This window comes from Centroberyx gerrardi, chromosome 9, assembly GCF_048128805.1.
Source record: "Centroberyx gerrardi isolate f3 chromosome 9, fCenGer3.hap1.cur.20231027, whole genome shotgun sequence".
Lineage (NCBI taxonomy): Eukaryota > Metazoa > Chordata > Actinopteri > Beryciformes > Berycidae > Centroberyx > Centroberyx gerrardi.
The window spans coordinates 19,070,626-19,087,960 of NC_136005.1; the positions used below are offsets into that span (position 1 = coordinate 19,070,626).

Sequence of the window (17,335 nt, forward strand, 5' to 3'; positions counted from 1 at the left end):
TGACAGCTCCACTGACCTGTTTTGGCACATCTGTGGCCAGGGAGCGAGCAGACATTCGAATTTTACTGTTCCTCCTGAATAAGAAAGAATTCCATGTCAGACAAGATGAAGGCCTTGTGGAAAATATTTCCTAGTTGGTAAGAATTTGAAAGGCAAACAACTTCTCTCTCTCTCTCTCTCTCTCATATAGCCAACACAGAAATACACACCTCTGGTATGGTGTCCTCTTTGCTCCACTGTCCCTGACATACTCCACTAGTTGCTTCTGGGTCCTCCCACTGACAGACAGAGTTTAGAGTCAAAACACTGAATCACAAAACAGTCTTTGAACAAGAGATTTCAGACTGTGCATTAAAGATGACATTTAATGTATGTTACGCCAAACATGCCTTTGTATGTTACATCAATACAATGTTTAATACCTGTATCTGAAGGAGGAGCCTCTAGTGAAGAGAATAGCTTTGGATTTGGGTTGGGGTTGGTCAAACAGCCGGAAGAAAGAGTGGTGTTCCACACAGTTCTTCCAAAAGATTTTACATTGGTCTCTACTGGCCATCATGAACTCAAGAGTATCCTGATGGGGGCCCTAAAACACAAAGATCACAAAGATCATAAAGTAAAAGAGAATGAAATCACACAGTAAATTGGTCTCCATCAAAGTGGATGTGGAATATGAGATATACAGGTAAAATAACAGACATATTCCTCAGGCAGATCAAACCAATGGAAATTCAGTCCTTTTTGTTTTGAACAAGGGAATGAATCTCTTCATTAATACATACATGAACCTCTGGGTGGAGCTTGATCAGGAACCGTTTTCTCTTGAAGCTCAGTTTGCGAATCTTGGACCAATTGAAGGTATTTATTTTTGTGTTGCCCTGTGAGGAAAAAGAGATGTTAAAAAGAAAATTTTAGGGACTGAGGTTTATGTTCACAGCAGACGACAGGCGTGAGAGTGACAATCACCTGAAAAACCTGAAGGCCCATGTGAGCGACAGCCAGATTGATCTTGGTGCCTTCCCGGTCAGCTGCTGGGTGGAAGCGGACTCCGTACATCTCCAGTTTACGGGCGATCTCCAGGACTTGGAAATCTGATTCAGCTGGAGTCTGGCCCCTGGGGAAGACAATGTGCCGAACACATGAGCACACCTTAATGTTCTCCGGAATAACTCTTCAAACTGTTCTTGACAAGTGTGCAAGAAATTGATGTGGGATTCGTGAAACCAGAGTACAATTTGGAAGTTGTTTCTAATGCTGGCTCATAATTAATGAAAATAAAAGTGCTCCTACATGAACCATGTGTTCATGTAACACTTTTATATGCATAATATCTCATCCAGATTTTCATGCATTTGGCATGGAAATCTGCAAATAGTTCCCCATTTACAGTAATACAGCTCACTGTTTTGTATCAACTGATTTGTTCATGAAATGCAAAACACAAGTCCAAGCCTTTACACTTCCAGGGAATAAGTGTCCAATATGTGCTTGGTTCAAGACACCAGCTGGGTTCAACAATTAATCATGTATTTAATCACAATTTGAGTTTCCACAATTAATCATCATAGAAAATTGGCATATCACTAATATTGAAACATTTTTTTGATTAAAAATCTCTGCTGTAGCTTAAAACATTTAAGATGTTGACATAAGATGCCAAAAGTGTAGTAAAATAATTTTGTTCCTCAAATCATCGAGTTTAATGATGATCAATATTTTTCTGTTCAAAATTTTTCTAAATAATCATGATTATTATTTTAGCCATAAGCTTTATTTTAGCCATTTTATGGCAGAGCAAGATAATTAAAATCTACCAGCGTCTGGAGAAGACGTATTCAAAGATGGTGGGAAAGTGACAATTCAAAAGAACACAGGTCATGTGAAGTACAAATTACTGAGTAAATTGCTTTTATTCTTGAGCAGCCAGGGGCTTGTACTGTACATGGTGACTTTTAGAATGCAGGTTAAATTTAAGGTTATCATCAAGGTCTTGAATTTGCCTTGGCATGTTTTGGACAGGTTGTGGGCCTGTGGAACATATAGTGTGTGTGTGCAGCCTAGTGACCGTTTTACAGTCTTTCCCTTTGAATTACCACATAAAATTTCAACACAGGAAGATCATATCATGGCTTTATACAGAGTAGTTTCATTCATCCGACACTGTGACCTTAAATCCCTTGAAACTTCGAGGATTTGACAGGCATTATTTCAAACCATGTGATTACAACCAAACAATATGTTAGGAGGGGCATATCCATCCAATCATCACCACATTCTAATTTTGTTCATCCGTTAAGCAGTGAAATCTCCTTAGGGCCCTCCCCTGCCCTACTAGCCTTATGGCTAATAGACTGGCCAGAGCAAGGGATTAGGACTGGGTACTCGCCGCACTGTGCTTCCACACTAACAACCAAGGGAAGAGATTAACCGAGTTCCCAATCTTAGAGCCGCATAACCAGGTTGAGAGAGACACTACTGGCCATAGGACAGTGTCGTGTGAACAGGGAAGCTGGTTGTGGGAAAGTGCTGTGAGCGGTTTTGCGCAAACCACAGATTACCATTAAAAGCAGGACTCTGAAAAGGTGCAAACCCCCTCAGTGTGGTTGTTCAGCAAGAACATCGGTTATCTCTTAAAGTTAACAGTAAACATTTGTGTTAAAAACCACATAAAGGTGCATAAAAAGGGCAAACACAACCTCAAATGCTTAGAAATTCTAAAAGTCTGCTGTTTTATGTTTTGCCCTTTGTGTGATATCATTTAAAATGTTCAAATGGTCCAAAAAGTTAAAAGCAGCAATGTGGAGTAAAGATACCAAATTCATGGTTCATCCAACATTCAGCGGAACATTCTGGCAAACAGTGGCATTAAATCACATTTCTCTCTCCAAAAATGCAAACCACAGACAGATAGTTGAAGCTGAGGAGTTTGGTGTGTTCCCTTTATAAAGGTCTCAGGAAAGACAACAACAACTATCAAGTCTCAACAGGTGAAGAGGTATGCATGCCTTTAAGGCCGGGAACTGATACCTTGCATAAATCTACATGTGAAAAGAACACAGTCAGTCAATATGGGTATATTTGTACTCAACATATGCTGAGCTGGGGTGTGTGTGTGTGTGTGTGTGTGTGTGTGTGTGTGATCTTCCAGGGAGGTGTGCATTTGTATTATTTTTCACCTACTTCTACAGGTAAAGGAAAGACAGATTGATACACCGATGCAGAGCGTTACTTAACATGTGAATAACAGAACATCACGCACATCCTAGCTCAGCGTGAAACTTCCTTTCATACAGACTAAAAGGAGAGGCAGAAACTTACAGGTGCCGGCGGTGGAGGTCCAGGATCCGCTCCTGCACCTTGTCTTGGTAGGGCAACAGCTTGTTCGCCTTCAGGAAGTCCCTGTCTGCTACATCATCATAGTCTCCAATCTCCGCTGTGGTTTGAGGAAGAGGGAAACATTTGTTATTCTTTGTACAACAAGGTAAACTGGTATTAAGAGGCACTAATTCCTTTCATTTTGACTTCTGTGTGTATGTAAACAACAACAACACAATGAGTGAATAACAGGGTATAAAGGGGAATTAAGTAAGGTTTTTACTGTCCCATAGCACAAAATGACCATAATATATCTACAGGGATTTGATAGGGTTGTTGATCAATACCAATGACTCAACAAATACTTCACCAGACACCGTCATTTCTGGCATTCATTAAACTAACTTTCCAGCATCTACTCTGTTTTGGAAACAACCGCCCCCCTCGCATTTTCAACTGCTCAAAGATGGAGGACACAAGTCTCAACACATTTTGTTCTCAAGCCAAAAAAGCAAATGGCAAAGCAGTATTAATTTGCATGGTGATACATTACCTCTTAACTAGCTGTTTCTGTTGGATCTCTGCTGTAATTGGCTAGCTTACTCCTTCCATTGTGAAAATGTGACTATAATATTTATGTCCATTATAGGCTACCATAAACTGTGCCAGAGACCTGTCGATGTTGTGCGAGTCAGAAATTACTTAATGCCCCTTTAAATAACAAAATGCAAACCTTCACCAGCCATTATTACACAATTAACTACTGTGGTGAAAAGACGGGCCTCGACATACACTGGACGAGATGAGAAGCAAGCAGCGCTCCAGTATTTTCTGTGCAGGTCAACCTGCCGTCCATCAGGTCTCTTTTCATCTGCAGGGAGAACAAGTACCTGTGAAAAAGCACAGAGGCTTAGTGTCCATCTGTTCCTATTCATGAGGAATAAATAAGCACAAGAGAAGCCTATCAGGGATTATTTGAGGTATTTTTATGAAAATTACATAAAATGAAAGGGTTATCATATCATAATTGTAATATAACTTTTACATCAAGTTGCCCACAGACTTAAAAAGGAAAAATACACCCTAAAACATAAAAAAAAATAGTTATTGATGATATAACCTTGCATTTCTGAGCCCATTTTATGGTTTGTTGGTGTATTTTTCTTATTCCCGTGGATTATTTGCCAACATAGACGATTGACGTCACATCTAGATATCTGCAACGCAGCTACAATTAACTTTTAATAGAAGAAAATGTTTCAGCTATCTAAAACATCAACGGTTAACGTCAGGTTTTGGTATCAGCCCCCCAGAATCAAACGGCAAGAGCTTCTTTCTAGAGCCTCTATTTTGCACAGACATTCAACAATCATACAGGGAGATTTCCATTGTTGAAGAGTGTTTTAAGTAAGGGGCACTTTTACTCAACTGGAAAAACTTGCTTTTACTATACTATTACTATCACTATTGCTCTCGCTCTCTCCACCTACACATACTGAGTGCAACAAGTTCAGGCACGTTCTCTGGGGTTGTCAAAAGGCATTCTGGGAAATGTAGGAAATCAACAACCAGAGTACAAGTAGATAAGAGAGTTTGAGGGAAAGTGGATACACCAAAAAATTAAATTAAAACTACAAAAAAAAAAAATCACAGAATAACTATCCAAGGGTGGATTTTTCCTTTAACTACCATAGCAGTAACCTTGTGTTTCATTTGTAATATGAGTCACTGGGTTTGTTGTTAAAGCAAAAGGATTACATGCACTCACAAAAATAAGTTTAAATGCTTTTGAACGGCAAGAATCAAAAAGAAACACAATGATAACCAATGCTGAAACATAATATTTTCTTATTGACTGTGGCTAAGCATTAGAAGCATTTAAACATATTTTGTTGAGTACCGATACTGCTGAACACATTGCCCTGAAAACCATAACTGTGAGCTCTTGAAATAAATCAGGTTAGTTTCTAAAGCCCCACCACACAGACATGAGATAAATGTAATATCCAATAGGAAATGACAGTCACTGACCTTGTGTACTCCTCCTGTAGCTGACCGGGGTCTGGAGGGAAGAACTTCACTGACAGTCTAAACAGTGTATTTGTAGGTCCTGAAAGACATGAAGACAGACAATCAGCCCACTTTCACACTGTCATTTGGTGGCATTTGAGTTGATATTTGAGCACACTTACTTCTCACTTGTTTCACAACGGGTTTTGTGGGTTCCAACCAAACCTGAAAAGACAGAATTGTATGTTTTTCACAATGTCATGAGCACACGCACAAAATCTGACTGATGACTGTTCTGCCTAAAACTGATTTGGTAATGACAAAAAAAAGAAGAAAAAACAACACAGACTCCTTTGCTACAGTTTATGTGTACAGTGTATGTGTGTGTGCGTGAGAGAGTGAGTGAGTGAGTGAGTGAGTGAGTGTGTGTGTGTGTGTGTTTATGATAGTAGAGGGATGTGGCAATGTTGTGGACAAAGTTTGGCTTCAAAGCCTCGCTGTGGGAGCCGGCTTGCCCCATTACATCTGGGCCTGATTGAGTGAGGAATGCACTAGGGCCAGACAGATATACTGGGAAATTGATATCATCAGATGATATTTGCCTAAATATTTCTATCTGTTCAATATTGGCATTCGGCTCATGTTTACAAATAAAACTGTGTTTGTAGGTTACAATAAATTGATGAAAAAGTATACATTTTGATGTAACTGATAAAGAAACAATAATGTTTGTTTAAAGGGGAAAAAATCTGCCATCAGTGTGTCATTGCCATTTTTCTTTAAAAGCTAAAGCTGACTGAGTGATGTAAAGCATGTATCATCAGATAAATTGGCAAATTTGCTCCCTAAATAACTGATATCAGTACTGGATCCAAACATCCTGTATTGGTCAGGCCTTAGCAAGTATCTCCACAACATCACATCATCTGTTTTTTTCCCCTGTCAGGTCACCAACAGCTGATTTAAACTATACTTGGAAACAAAACGGCAGAACACATGTACTGTACATATTAGCTTCATGTAAATTAGTTCTTGGAAACAATACAATACAGTTACCGGATGCCCTTAAATGAAAACTGACTGCAGTATCAGCTGAAAAGCCATTGGGTCTTGTAAAAAATAACAGGCATCTGCAGTCTTTTTGGCTTGAAATAGTCACCGGCTCCATCCTCTTTGAAGACGCCATCATAAATGTTTCACATCTGTCCTCTATTGCTTTACATAAACATCCAGGTGGTCTTCAATTCTAGTTCTGTTTCTAGACCATCAGAACAATGGAACGTCTTGAAATATATATTTGGGCACTTTAAAAAATATTCCTACTGAATTATATACTGCTCAAGTCCAGTTAAAACAATACTAACTTACTGCTCTATACTGCTGTGTAAAGCCAAAGAGCAGCAACTGAGAGAAATGACTTAAAAGTTTATCTGCTGCCCAGATTAAAGTACTGCTGTTACAGAAGTGGACTTTATATTATCAAGTAGCACTGATGCATATATTTTTGGTTTATATTAAATCTAAACCCTAGTTACGACCTTTGAACTTTACAACACACAAAACATAGTTAATGCCGTTTGCCTTTGTATAGCAGTAAGGAATCCTTAACCAGAATACTCCATGTCTCCAATTCAAACAGGGAAACGCAGGAAACAGTTGCTGGTATACGTACCCAGTTCATCTGCATGTTCTGGAACTCAAGGCCAAAGTAATCACTCTCCATGAGGTTGCCTCTTTGGAAAACCTCAGAGAGAAGGGTCTGTCCAACAGCTTTCGACTGACGGAAAGAAGAACAGAAAGGAGGGCATTACTACTTTCTGAATGTCATGTCATGACTACGATACAATTCAAAATGTCAGTGGTAGGAAGAATGGCGTTAATTTGACTGAAAAAGGATTTAAAGAGATGCTTCATACTTTGAAACTGGCTGCTAGATTATAGATACATAGAGTTTAGACAAGAGAGAAATGTGAAAAACTGATATGCTTGGGCTGGGGTAAGGAAAGCCACCCATGTGTTCAGACTGAGCACAGACTGAACACTGTCTGTCTGTGTGGTGTGGAAAAGTTGGTGCTATCTGTAAATGATCCACTTCATTGTCTGTCTTATGGCAGTGTATGTCACTGCTGTCAAGGTGACTAGTTTCCTTGATTTGGGTGAGCAAGTAAACTGAAAAAAATGTGGCATGCTGCACATTTACAAAGTCCACCAGGCCCTGAACAGAGTGCAGCAGAATCACAAGGAGGAAATCTGCCGAAGTTTACCTTCACAACGCTCTGGGGTTTGTTTTCACTAAACGAAGGACTAATTACTATGTACCAAGAACACACTGCAGTTGAGGTTTGGAATCCTAGCCTGTGACTTTTTGAGAAAATTATAGCCTGAAACATCTGGTTGTAATGTAAAATAGTATTTTTAAAAGCCTTATAAAAAGAACTGCTTTGCATTGGCAAAAGTAAAGCATTACAACTCAAAGAGTACCAGGAGATTTACTGTAGTTGATCTTTTTTTTTTTATTAGGTTGATACAATCAAACATGCTCAGAATTCAGAAAATCTATAAACTGCAGGTGAAACTTAATGATACAACATCCACAAATCCATTGTAAAAATTTCTTTTTTTCTGCCTTTCTGAGCATGCACAGTGTTTGGTTTAAGTCTGATCTCAACCATAGATGAAACACTGGAGGGTTAAAATAGTTTGTCTGGGTTGTCTTTGAATACAGGCCAAAACACACTATCCACACCGCACCAATAAGTGGTCAAAATGCATCAGTGGCCAACAGTCAGAAGCATTTTGAGGTATTCTGCCTCAGTTTGCCTCCTTTGCTGGGGGTCAGTAAGTGCCAATTCAACATAAAAAATAAATGTCATCAATCACCGAGCTCTGAGCAGACGCAGCCAATCTCTGAAGTGCTTTTGAAATTTCTAAACAGAGTGGTAAGGCCTCTAAAACCAAATCTTGGCTGATACTGTGAATAAGACAACATTTCCACATAATAACCCTTACATTTTTTAAATTTCCCTTAAAGTTTCACAACTTTCCCTTCATTCCCTCAAAGTGCAATATGAACTACAGGCCCGTGTGGATGGAAAACTGTATTTGTTGTGTCATTGTTGTAATCCTGCTACCTGGCCATTCGAGTTGTGTTGTAAGTCAGGGTAAACAGAGTATGTTCCAACTTTTTTTTCTGGGGATTTAAAGCATAATCAGCCTAGTATAATCAGCATAATTAATTACTATTAAAATATGAGATTTACAAATATACCTACCTCTTCAAATAACAATACACTACTGCTAGACAGCAGTTTACACCGTTTTGTTTTGTTTTGGGCGATGTGTTTGATGAGAAAACCAGCAGCCCATGGCAGATTAGAATAAACTGTTGACTGATTTCTCCCTCTTTAGTAGTCTTGAACCAACTGCTAGGTGTTGACTGGTGTGTTTTCAGAAGCCCCTCCCTTGTGTTACTTATTAACCTTCAACAGGAATGTAACTCCATTCACAGAGCTCTAGTCTTGAGGGGGAATACAAATCCCTCGAGCCTCCTCCCCTGGGATATTCAGCATTATCCTCCACAATCTGAGAGGGAGGGATGACATTTTCACAGTGATCTAATTGCTCCCAGACAGCTGGGAAAAAGGACAAGGTACACTACTGTTACATTCAAATTCACCCCTCGCCTCCCTCCGCATGAATATACAAAAGTATGCAATGTTGTGGCTGTAGACGGATTACTATGCGCTAGGCCTACCTCATTTCATATCCAGCATAATGTCTACATGGAATGTCACCACAATGCAGGACTGTGCAGATAATTTCCCTCCAAATAACTTCCTCTTACTGTGGCTGAGCTTGGGTTATCTGTGTGTGCAATCAGTTATTGTTGGCATGGCAGATATCACTGCAGCCATACCGCCATATTTTAATTATGGTTGCCATTTCTGCATTAAAGGACAGTAACAAAAAGTGGGGAGAGTGAGAGAGGTAATGCCATGTGACAAAGGCAGTGAGGCAAACTTTAATTTAGAACAACACAAACTTGAGAGCTGCTGAGCTTGAGCGCCTGGCCTGTTACAATGTTAAAATAGGAGTAAACAGACATTTTCAGAACTTAATGCGGAGCAGTGTGGCCACTACTTTGAGTTAAGGTGCCACCAAAAAAAGCCTTAAGCCAGAGAAAAGCCACAATTGTAGCTCACAGCACAAAATCATAAGAATGGATGAATAATGTTGTTGGCCTTGGTCAACCAAAAGTATCTGAATCCATTTTGCTGTGAAACCAAGTTTGTCACACAAATCAGTGGGTTGCTACCTAGAAGCGCTTCTCATGCTTCAAATTCATGCACATCTGCGCCGCGACGGCGAGATCACATATGTTCTCACCCAACTTGTGGTTGTGGACCAGAGAAAGAATCGCTCAGTCTCATCTCAGCTCTAACATTAAGGCAGGTCAGTGGGTCACCCAATCAAGCCCAGAAAGCAGCAGGGATTATGACAAGCAGATGTTTCCCTGGGAGACAAATCTTCCCTTAGAGAAGGGGGGCTACCGCCTAGAAGCACCCGGTTTGAAAAGCACCCAGCTATGTGAAAGGGCTACCCTGCCAATGCTTAGAGACTGAAGAAGAAAAAATAAAAAGATAAAAACACAGGTGTAACCCAAATATCATTCCGCCTTATTTATATTCAGGGCTAGGCTACATCTTGCATGACAGGTTAGGCATGGTTTACCAAATAGCAGTTGATATTCCCCAGCCCGTGAGCAGCAGGCGGCTCCAGCAGAACCTCCTCCTGGCAGCAGGGTTGTGTTGGGGCTTGTATTTGGCACAAGGTTTTGCTCTTGGCACCAGGAGATTTCCCCTTGACATACATTTTAAAGCTCCGCAGCCCAGTGGCCACTTTCACAAGTCTATGAGGAGAGATTTCAAAGTTCAAAAGGGTCTTTGTTTGATGGGAACTTCCATTCTATATGGTCAGCGGTGATTGCTTTGCGCTACCTATTTACGAGATGCACCGGTGGACAGCTGGCCAGAGAGTTTGTTGGCAGATAAAACACTGTCTAGTGGTAATCAGGATCAGGTGTTTTAGCACGCCTTCTGCTCAGGTCTGCTGTGTCACCCTGATACTATCCAACATCAGCCTGGCCTCCAACACACATAAGAACAAATCTAAGATAGGTGGGACCTCTTTCAGGAGCAGCCAACCATTAGCAATGGCTAAAAATAATATAAATGCAAGAGCAAGAGAGATTAGCAACGTTACTAAAAGTTAATCAGAGTGAGGGATTGTTTATGAGAACTTGAACTAGTCCTTCTAGGCACAACCATGAAACTGTTAAACTACTTCAATATACAGTGGGATAACTTGGTGGGAGTATGATGCAGGGAAGACAGCTGAGCGCTCAGCTGTAGTGGCTGCAATTTGGAGCATGAGCACACTACTGGACTGCTGGTACTGTGGGAATCTCTTTCATGAGAATTGCATGTTTGACATGCACAAGCAACAGTGAGTGATAATATTACTTAGACACACTGATAACTACTTTATAATGCTGAATTATTTTATACAAAGGAAACTGGAATTCCGTGAGTTCAGAGAACAAAACTGAACTGGCCTATTTTAGATTACTAGTCTAACATGACTATATCTCCAAATCTCACAAGATGCTCAAAACAACGTGAAAGAAAGACTTTGAAACACTGGTACCTTGCTTTTCACACTGTTACACTTAACTCAATGTCCATCTCTATAATATAGTTTAAAAAAAGGAGGAGTAATACAGCACAATGAAGCTGATATCATTAACGGACATAACCTTTGTCTTCCACTACCAATGAAATGATAATGCCATTTCTGTAAAAAGCCAGTAGTTGAAATTCCTTGTCCAAACTTCCTGCAGGGCTTCACTCCTGAGTGCGTCCCTTCCCCCACCGCCGCGGCTCAAACTGCTCCCTCTGAACTGCTCTTTTAACACCAGAAGCTTGCCCCTCTGTGTCCCCCCCCCCCTCACTTGGTTGTCAACCTTGCTATTTATGTGCTTGTTTGCTAACGCTGAGCAAAGCCTGCCCGGACTCCCTCCCACCAGTCCCCAACTGTACCGCATTCTCACACAGCTAGGTTCCACATCCCACCCTCAGCCTTTGCGAGTTTGAGCTGGAAGTGAAGGCCAGCGGAGGGGCTGGCTGTGCTGGATAAAAGAGGCCTGTGTTTCCCTGCCCTGCCTCCCTGTCCAGAAACCACAAGGCTGAGCTTTCTCCTGTGCTGGGTGTAGGAGGGGCCTGTGGACAAGAGCCATACAGGCAAATGTCTGCTGACGATGACCATGCCAGTTACCTGCAGCGGATGAGGGCCAACAGATCAAAGCACACGCTCTGATTTGATTTGTCTATAGCAGTTTAAAGACATTATACGGCCGCGAAACCACGTATTCTGACTTGTAGTCTATCCAATTACACCATACGTATGTAAGATGCATCATTATCACAGAAGATGAATCCATAAGGTTGCAGAGGAAAGCAGCAAGACAAAGACAGAAGCAAGAGTGCACATGTGTATGAGAGGGGACAATTTCTTTTAAAGATTTTTTTATGGTATTTCTGGTCCATTAGACAGTAAGCAGTGAGAATGGCAGGTAATAGCAGGCGACAAAGGTTGAGAGCCAGTGTACAACGTATATGTGCCTCTCAGCCACCAGGACGCCGCAAGGGGGAAAGGCAGTTCCTTGAAGGCCACAACCATTTGAAACATTCAACACTGCAATTTTGTATCTATTTTTGCATACTGTATGCATGGGAAAAACCAAGATAAAATTACAAGCCAGGAAAAATAAGTTACAGTGTTACATTTGTTTTTCTTATAAATGATTGTGCTTAGATAGACAGAGATAAAAGGAATAATATTTTAGTACAAGTGAAACTGGCAAGCTTCTTTTAAAGTGTGAATATAACAAAATTTCAGGCAAGGCTTCTCACTTTAGATGTAGTCAATGTATTCAACTCTGCAACCATTGTGTACAGACAGATAAATGCTTTTCTTCCACCGAGCCACAACTCCTCAGACTGAATGAACAGAAATATTAAGCAGAAGGATGGCCAGTGGTGAACAACAGAGCCTCTCAGAGACCATCTTGTTCTTGCCAAACTGCAGTCTGCTTGACAACAGGATTGGTGTCATTCCCCTCTTGCAGCCATTTATTTCTGTCTGCCACCTCCTATCAACAGCATGTCCAAAGCTTACTTTGAACCCTACAGGCCAAGTTCAATTTCCTTTCAACAAGTGAGGTTTATTATTCTCCAAAAAAAACAACATCACATTTCTTCAAAGTTGACCAATTCCCTAGGTTGAATACTGCATGGATCAACTTCCATACAAATTAAACTTGCGTCTGTCAAATTCTATTAGCTTGAGACTTTGAGACAACATATGGTGCATAAGATTATGAAATGTCTGCCTCAGCAGTGCCCCCAAACTACAGCTGTCAGAATCGTTGTTGTTGTGGCTGCACAAGGATTTAGGCCAGAGTACTTCTTATAACTACACTAAACTATTCCAATAGAGCAGTAACCAACAAGTCTGATTATATTACAACGCAAAATAAAACTCCTAGACCCATTGGTCATTGACTCCTTTGGTGTTTATTCATTGTGGAGACTACACTTTGATTTATTTTCTCCTCCCAGAAAAGGCAGGAAGCCTGATCTGATATAGTGGCTTCCTCATTACTTCCTATTTGCCTAGTGAATGACTGCTGCAGCAGCTAGGCAAGTAAACACGGACAGGCACTTCACTGATGTGGATCTAAAAGTTTATTTAAACCAAGAGCAAAGAATTCCAGCACTGCCTAATTATTTTCATGCCCTTCAATGCACCTGCAAATTCTCTAAAATGGATCACGTTTTTTTAAAGTGATTACAGTGAAAAAAAACATAAGCAAACATTCTCGGCTGTAAATTCATGTATGTCAAAATACAGCTCAATATTGCTCTTTTTCAGACAGTATTTACGGTTGTTATAATCTTGCATTGCATGCCGTTATTGCACAAAGAGATATTTATGTAACAGATTCATCAACATGTTTCCATTTGGTCAGAAGAGCTGAATTTCTGAGTAGGAGACCAGTGTGGACGTTGTGCCTTTGGTTGCTGTGATGGCAGTCTGCCAGTTATATCGCCATTAAAGTAACATACACTAAAGAAATAAAATCACACCAGATTTCAAAAGAGGCTAGGTAATGTAAAGCCTGATGTTGACAATTAAAAAGCAATTTCTGTCAGTGCTATCCTAGATCTTCAGTCATTTGTCACTTATATTCGGTGCATCTCGCTTCAAATAAAGAGGCCTAATGCAATTTCCCCCATTCCAACATCTTCAGTTTAGGACAGCGCACTGAAGAATACACAGTTTGATGTTTCAATCTAAATAACTTCAGTTCACAGTGAGTTACAGCAATGCAAGACTACAGTCTAAGCAACACTAGGCACCACAGATCTGAAACCACTGTGAAAGCACCAGTTTATCAAGTAATATATGTAAATATGTTAAATGTTTAGTCCTGGATGGCAGTATATTATCTAGTTCTGCGGTTGGTCAAACCTTAAGAACAGGGCAGAGAATTACGACTTGGGCCTCGAGCACAGATCACAGCCAGGAAACAAAAAAAGTGCCCTGGTGAGTTACACTAAGTTGTCCGAATAAGAAGCCTTAAGGAGGAAGGGATTTCAGCGCCAAAGCCATGAGGCATCTGTCACAAACGCCACACGCATGCAAGGGCTGCTCAGCACTAAAGTGAGATGTATTCTTCTGTGTCAGATACTGCAGATAAGAGAACAGAAAACATGGGAACCACAGTGAGGCTCTCTCCGGGCAATCACACATCAGTGAGAAGCAACTTACCTCCATATCATAAAACTCTTGGGAGTCATCCAGCCCCAGCACACGGATTTGTACTCCCCTCCCATGGCTTCTGCCCCCACTGGCCATGTTGACATTGAGGCTCTGACCCGGCTCCAACGTACTGATACCAGCATTGAACTGGGCTCCCAGCCGGGTGCCGGGGGTCTGCAGGACCCGGTAGGACCCCTCGATCTCCCCCATTACCGCCCCAAGCAGCTCACCCGCCTCACTCCTGCAGGCACAGGGAGAATAACAGCATCAAGTCATCTGATGTAGCAAAACATGATCAAATTTCAATTACCAAAATTAAGTCTGATTTTGTCTATGCTGATCAAAGCTGCCATGAAGCTTTGGCAAAACTGGTTTTCTGGGTTGACTTCAGGTGATGAAGCAACTCGTCTGACACAGATTTTTTTGCACGTTTCAATCTAATAAGGAGCCTGGTTGTTTGAAGCCTGTCTCTGGGCATGTGAGGCTCATTCAAATTAATCTACGAAGTTTATTCAAGGACACAAACTTTACAGTTCTGATAGCCAATCTTGTGTACGTGTGGGGGGAGTTTTAGAAGTCTAGATACAACCATGCAGTAGTAGAGCTGGTTAGAGTAAAGTCTAATCGATTTGGCGACGTAAAAACACGAAAATAAGTGACTGCTTTAAGTTCCGATTTACATGTGGGCCTAACTGTAAAACTGGGTCAGTAAGATTTCATTGCAGCGGTTATTTAAAACCTTTAAAAACTAGGAAAAGCATCGAAAAATGACGTTAATAAAATGCTCAAAACGAGGACAAATGTTTAATAGATTAGGCTTTTTCTTTCTAGAAAAAGATCATTTGGGCACCAGGCTACCGACGAGAAGCGAACCAAAGTATTGATATTCTTAACCGAGTTTACTTCTTGGAAACATAATGAACATCAGGACACTTAAATGTTGTAACATTTTCACAAAGGAGCTTAAAACTTACCGCTATTGATGGTCTTCGAAAAGAAAAACTAAAAGTTCGTATCATCGAAAAGGACACAACTCCAGTCCATGGTCGTCGTCGTCCAAAGGAGTGCGCACACAGACTAGTTAGTCATTGGGTAAAGCAGCTCCATTCGTCCTGCCATTGGTTCATCAGATTGTAGGCTACATAATACTAGGGAGCGAAGATTTACCTTCCTTCGCTTAATATAGCTTTGATGGATGGAAAATAAACTTGTCCGCCTGAAAAATGATACGTTGTGGCTATTTAATTAGGCCTCGTGAAAAGTTTTATAATTTATGGCATCCAGCCGACGTGTTATCAACCTATAGGCCGATGGTTGTCAACACCCATAGGAAATAAAATCAGTCTTTTATCAGATTTTTTTAATCTGATCTGAGTCACAAAGCGAACTAAGAATTCATTCAAGTTTGGGCTAATGAGAGTCTCACCCGTAGATCATGTGAAACTCATTTATACGTTTTTTTTAGTCTCTCTAAACCCCTCCAAATGATATGCATAGGCTGTAAATTCACTCTGAGACAAAATCACACACATTCTTTGAGCACAGGAAAAATCAATAATGTGTGTGTGTAACATGTTTACCAAAAGTCTTTTGAGGGGGGATCCTGTGGAAGAGATATCCTGCCTACTGTGCCTATATGTTCTGAAAGCTACTTGATTACATCAAATATGATGAGTTTGTTTACTTATGTTGCACCTATGTCCGCTGTTTTGCAGCAGCAGTTGAATGGTCGAGTAGGGGTCAGGTTGAACTAACATGCTTATTGCCTAATGCAAGGAAAAATAGTAGCCTAACTTCTATTGGCATTGTAAAGGAGCTCCCCCTGCTGGAAACTTTGTTTTTCATTTAAAATACAGAACAGTTAAGAATTGTTCAATAGTCCATGTAAGATGGCGAACTGAACATTAAGGTAAAACTGACACAATAACAACATAACGTGTGGCGTACGTCTTCAGAAAATATTCTTAATTCCCTCTGTGTTCTTTCTATATTCTATATTCAGTTCATTCTTACTGGTAAAGAACAGCGTTTACAGTTCCCATAGTTTATATATTGAGCTCATGGCTCTGTGAGAATTGTGAGAATTGACTGAGAGAACTAAGGACTGAGATTTTATAATATTAATATTACTCTATACAACTACTACTTCTATACTACTTCCACTACTACTACTACTACTACTACTACTACTACTACTACTACTACTGATACTACTACTACTTCTATACTACTTCTATTACTACTACTACTACTACTACTTTTTCTACTACTAGGCCTACTACTACTACTACTACTGATACTACTACTACTTCTATACTACTTCTACTACTACTACTACTACTACTACTACTACTACTACTTTTTCTACTACTAGGCCTACTACTACTACTACTACTGATACTACTACTACTTCTATACTACTTCTACTACTACTACTACTACTACTACTACTACTACTACTACTTTTTCTACTACTAGGCCTACTACTAATACTACTACTACTACTACTACTGATACTACTACTACTTCTATACTACTTCTACTACTACTACTTTTTCTACTACTAGGCCTACTACTACTACTAATACTACTACTACTACTACTACTACTTCTATGCTACTTCTATTACTACTACTACTACTACTACTTTTACTACTACTACTACTACTACTACTAATAATAATAATAATAATAATGATAATAATAGTAGTAATAATAATAATAATCAGTAGAGATCAGTGTTTTCATTTTTTTGTCATTCCTGAACAATATAGTGATGCCAAAGGCACCAATCATCACAAGAGTTCATTTGACCTGTGTTGACCTCTGATATGATACAATGTAATAATATAATACAATGCAATGATACAACACAACAAAAGATGTTTGAGGTAGAGTCAAAGGAATCTTTCTTAGGAGTTCTAGAATGGGGATCATTATTGAGTATTCCAGCTTATAGATTCTCATTCTTTCATTCATTCATTCATTCATTGTCTTTACCTGCTTATTCCTTTTCAGGGTCCAGGGGACGGCAGCTTACCCAGCATGCACTGGGTGGAAGGCAGGGAGACACCCTGGACACGTCGCCAGTCCATCACAGGGCAGCTGTTAGACCCTGTCACAGATA

The 17,335-nt window shown here is 40.2% G+C and overlaps 1 protein-coding gene across 2 annotated transcripts in view; it reads right to left on the bottom strand.

Moving 5' to 3' along the window:
• Positions 1-15,429, bottom strand: part of farp2 (FERM, RhoGEF and pleckstrin domain protein 2) — a 28,971-nt gene extending 13,542 nt beyond the window's left edge. For both annotated transcript variants that reach the window (XM_071926198.2, XM_071926197.2), the window contains exons 1-12: positions 15,183-15,429; positions 14,218-14,449; positions 6,998-7,102; positions 5,508-5,550; positions 5,347-5,425; positions 4,108-4,205; positions 3,319-3,433; positions 967-1,114; positions 783-878; positions 423-586; positions 210-278; positions 17-74 (exon numbers count right to left, since the gene is read on the bottom strand). In XM_071926198.2, coding sequence (XP_071782299.2) covers positions 17-74; positions 210-278; positions 423-586; positions 783-878; positions 967-1,114; positions 3,319-3,433; positions 4,108-4,205; positions 5,347-5,425; positions 5,508-5,550; positions 6,998-7,102; positions 14,218-14,418 — 1,176 coding nt within the window. In that variant the 5' untranslated portion in view covers positions 14,419-14,449; positions 15,183-15,429. The remainder of the gene's footprint in view (positions 1-16; positions 75-209; positions 279-422; positions 587-782; positions 879-966; positions 1,115-3,318; positions 3,434-4,107; positions 4,206-5,346; positions 5,426-5,507; positions 5,551-6,997; positions 7,103-14,217; positions 14,450-15,182) is intronic.
• Between the last annotated feature and the right edge of the window lie 1,906 nt (positions 15,430-17,335).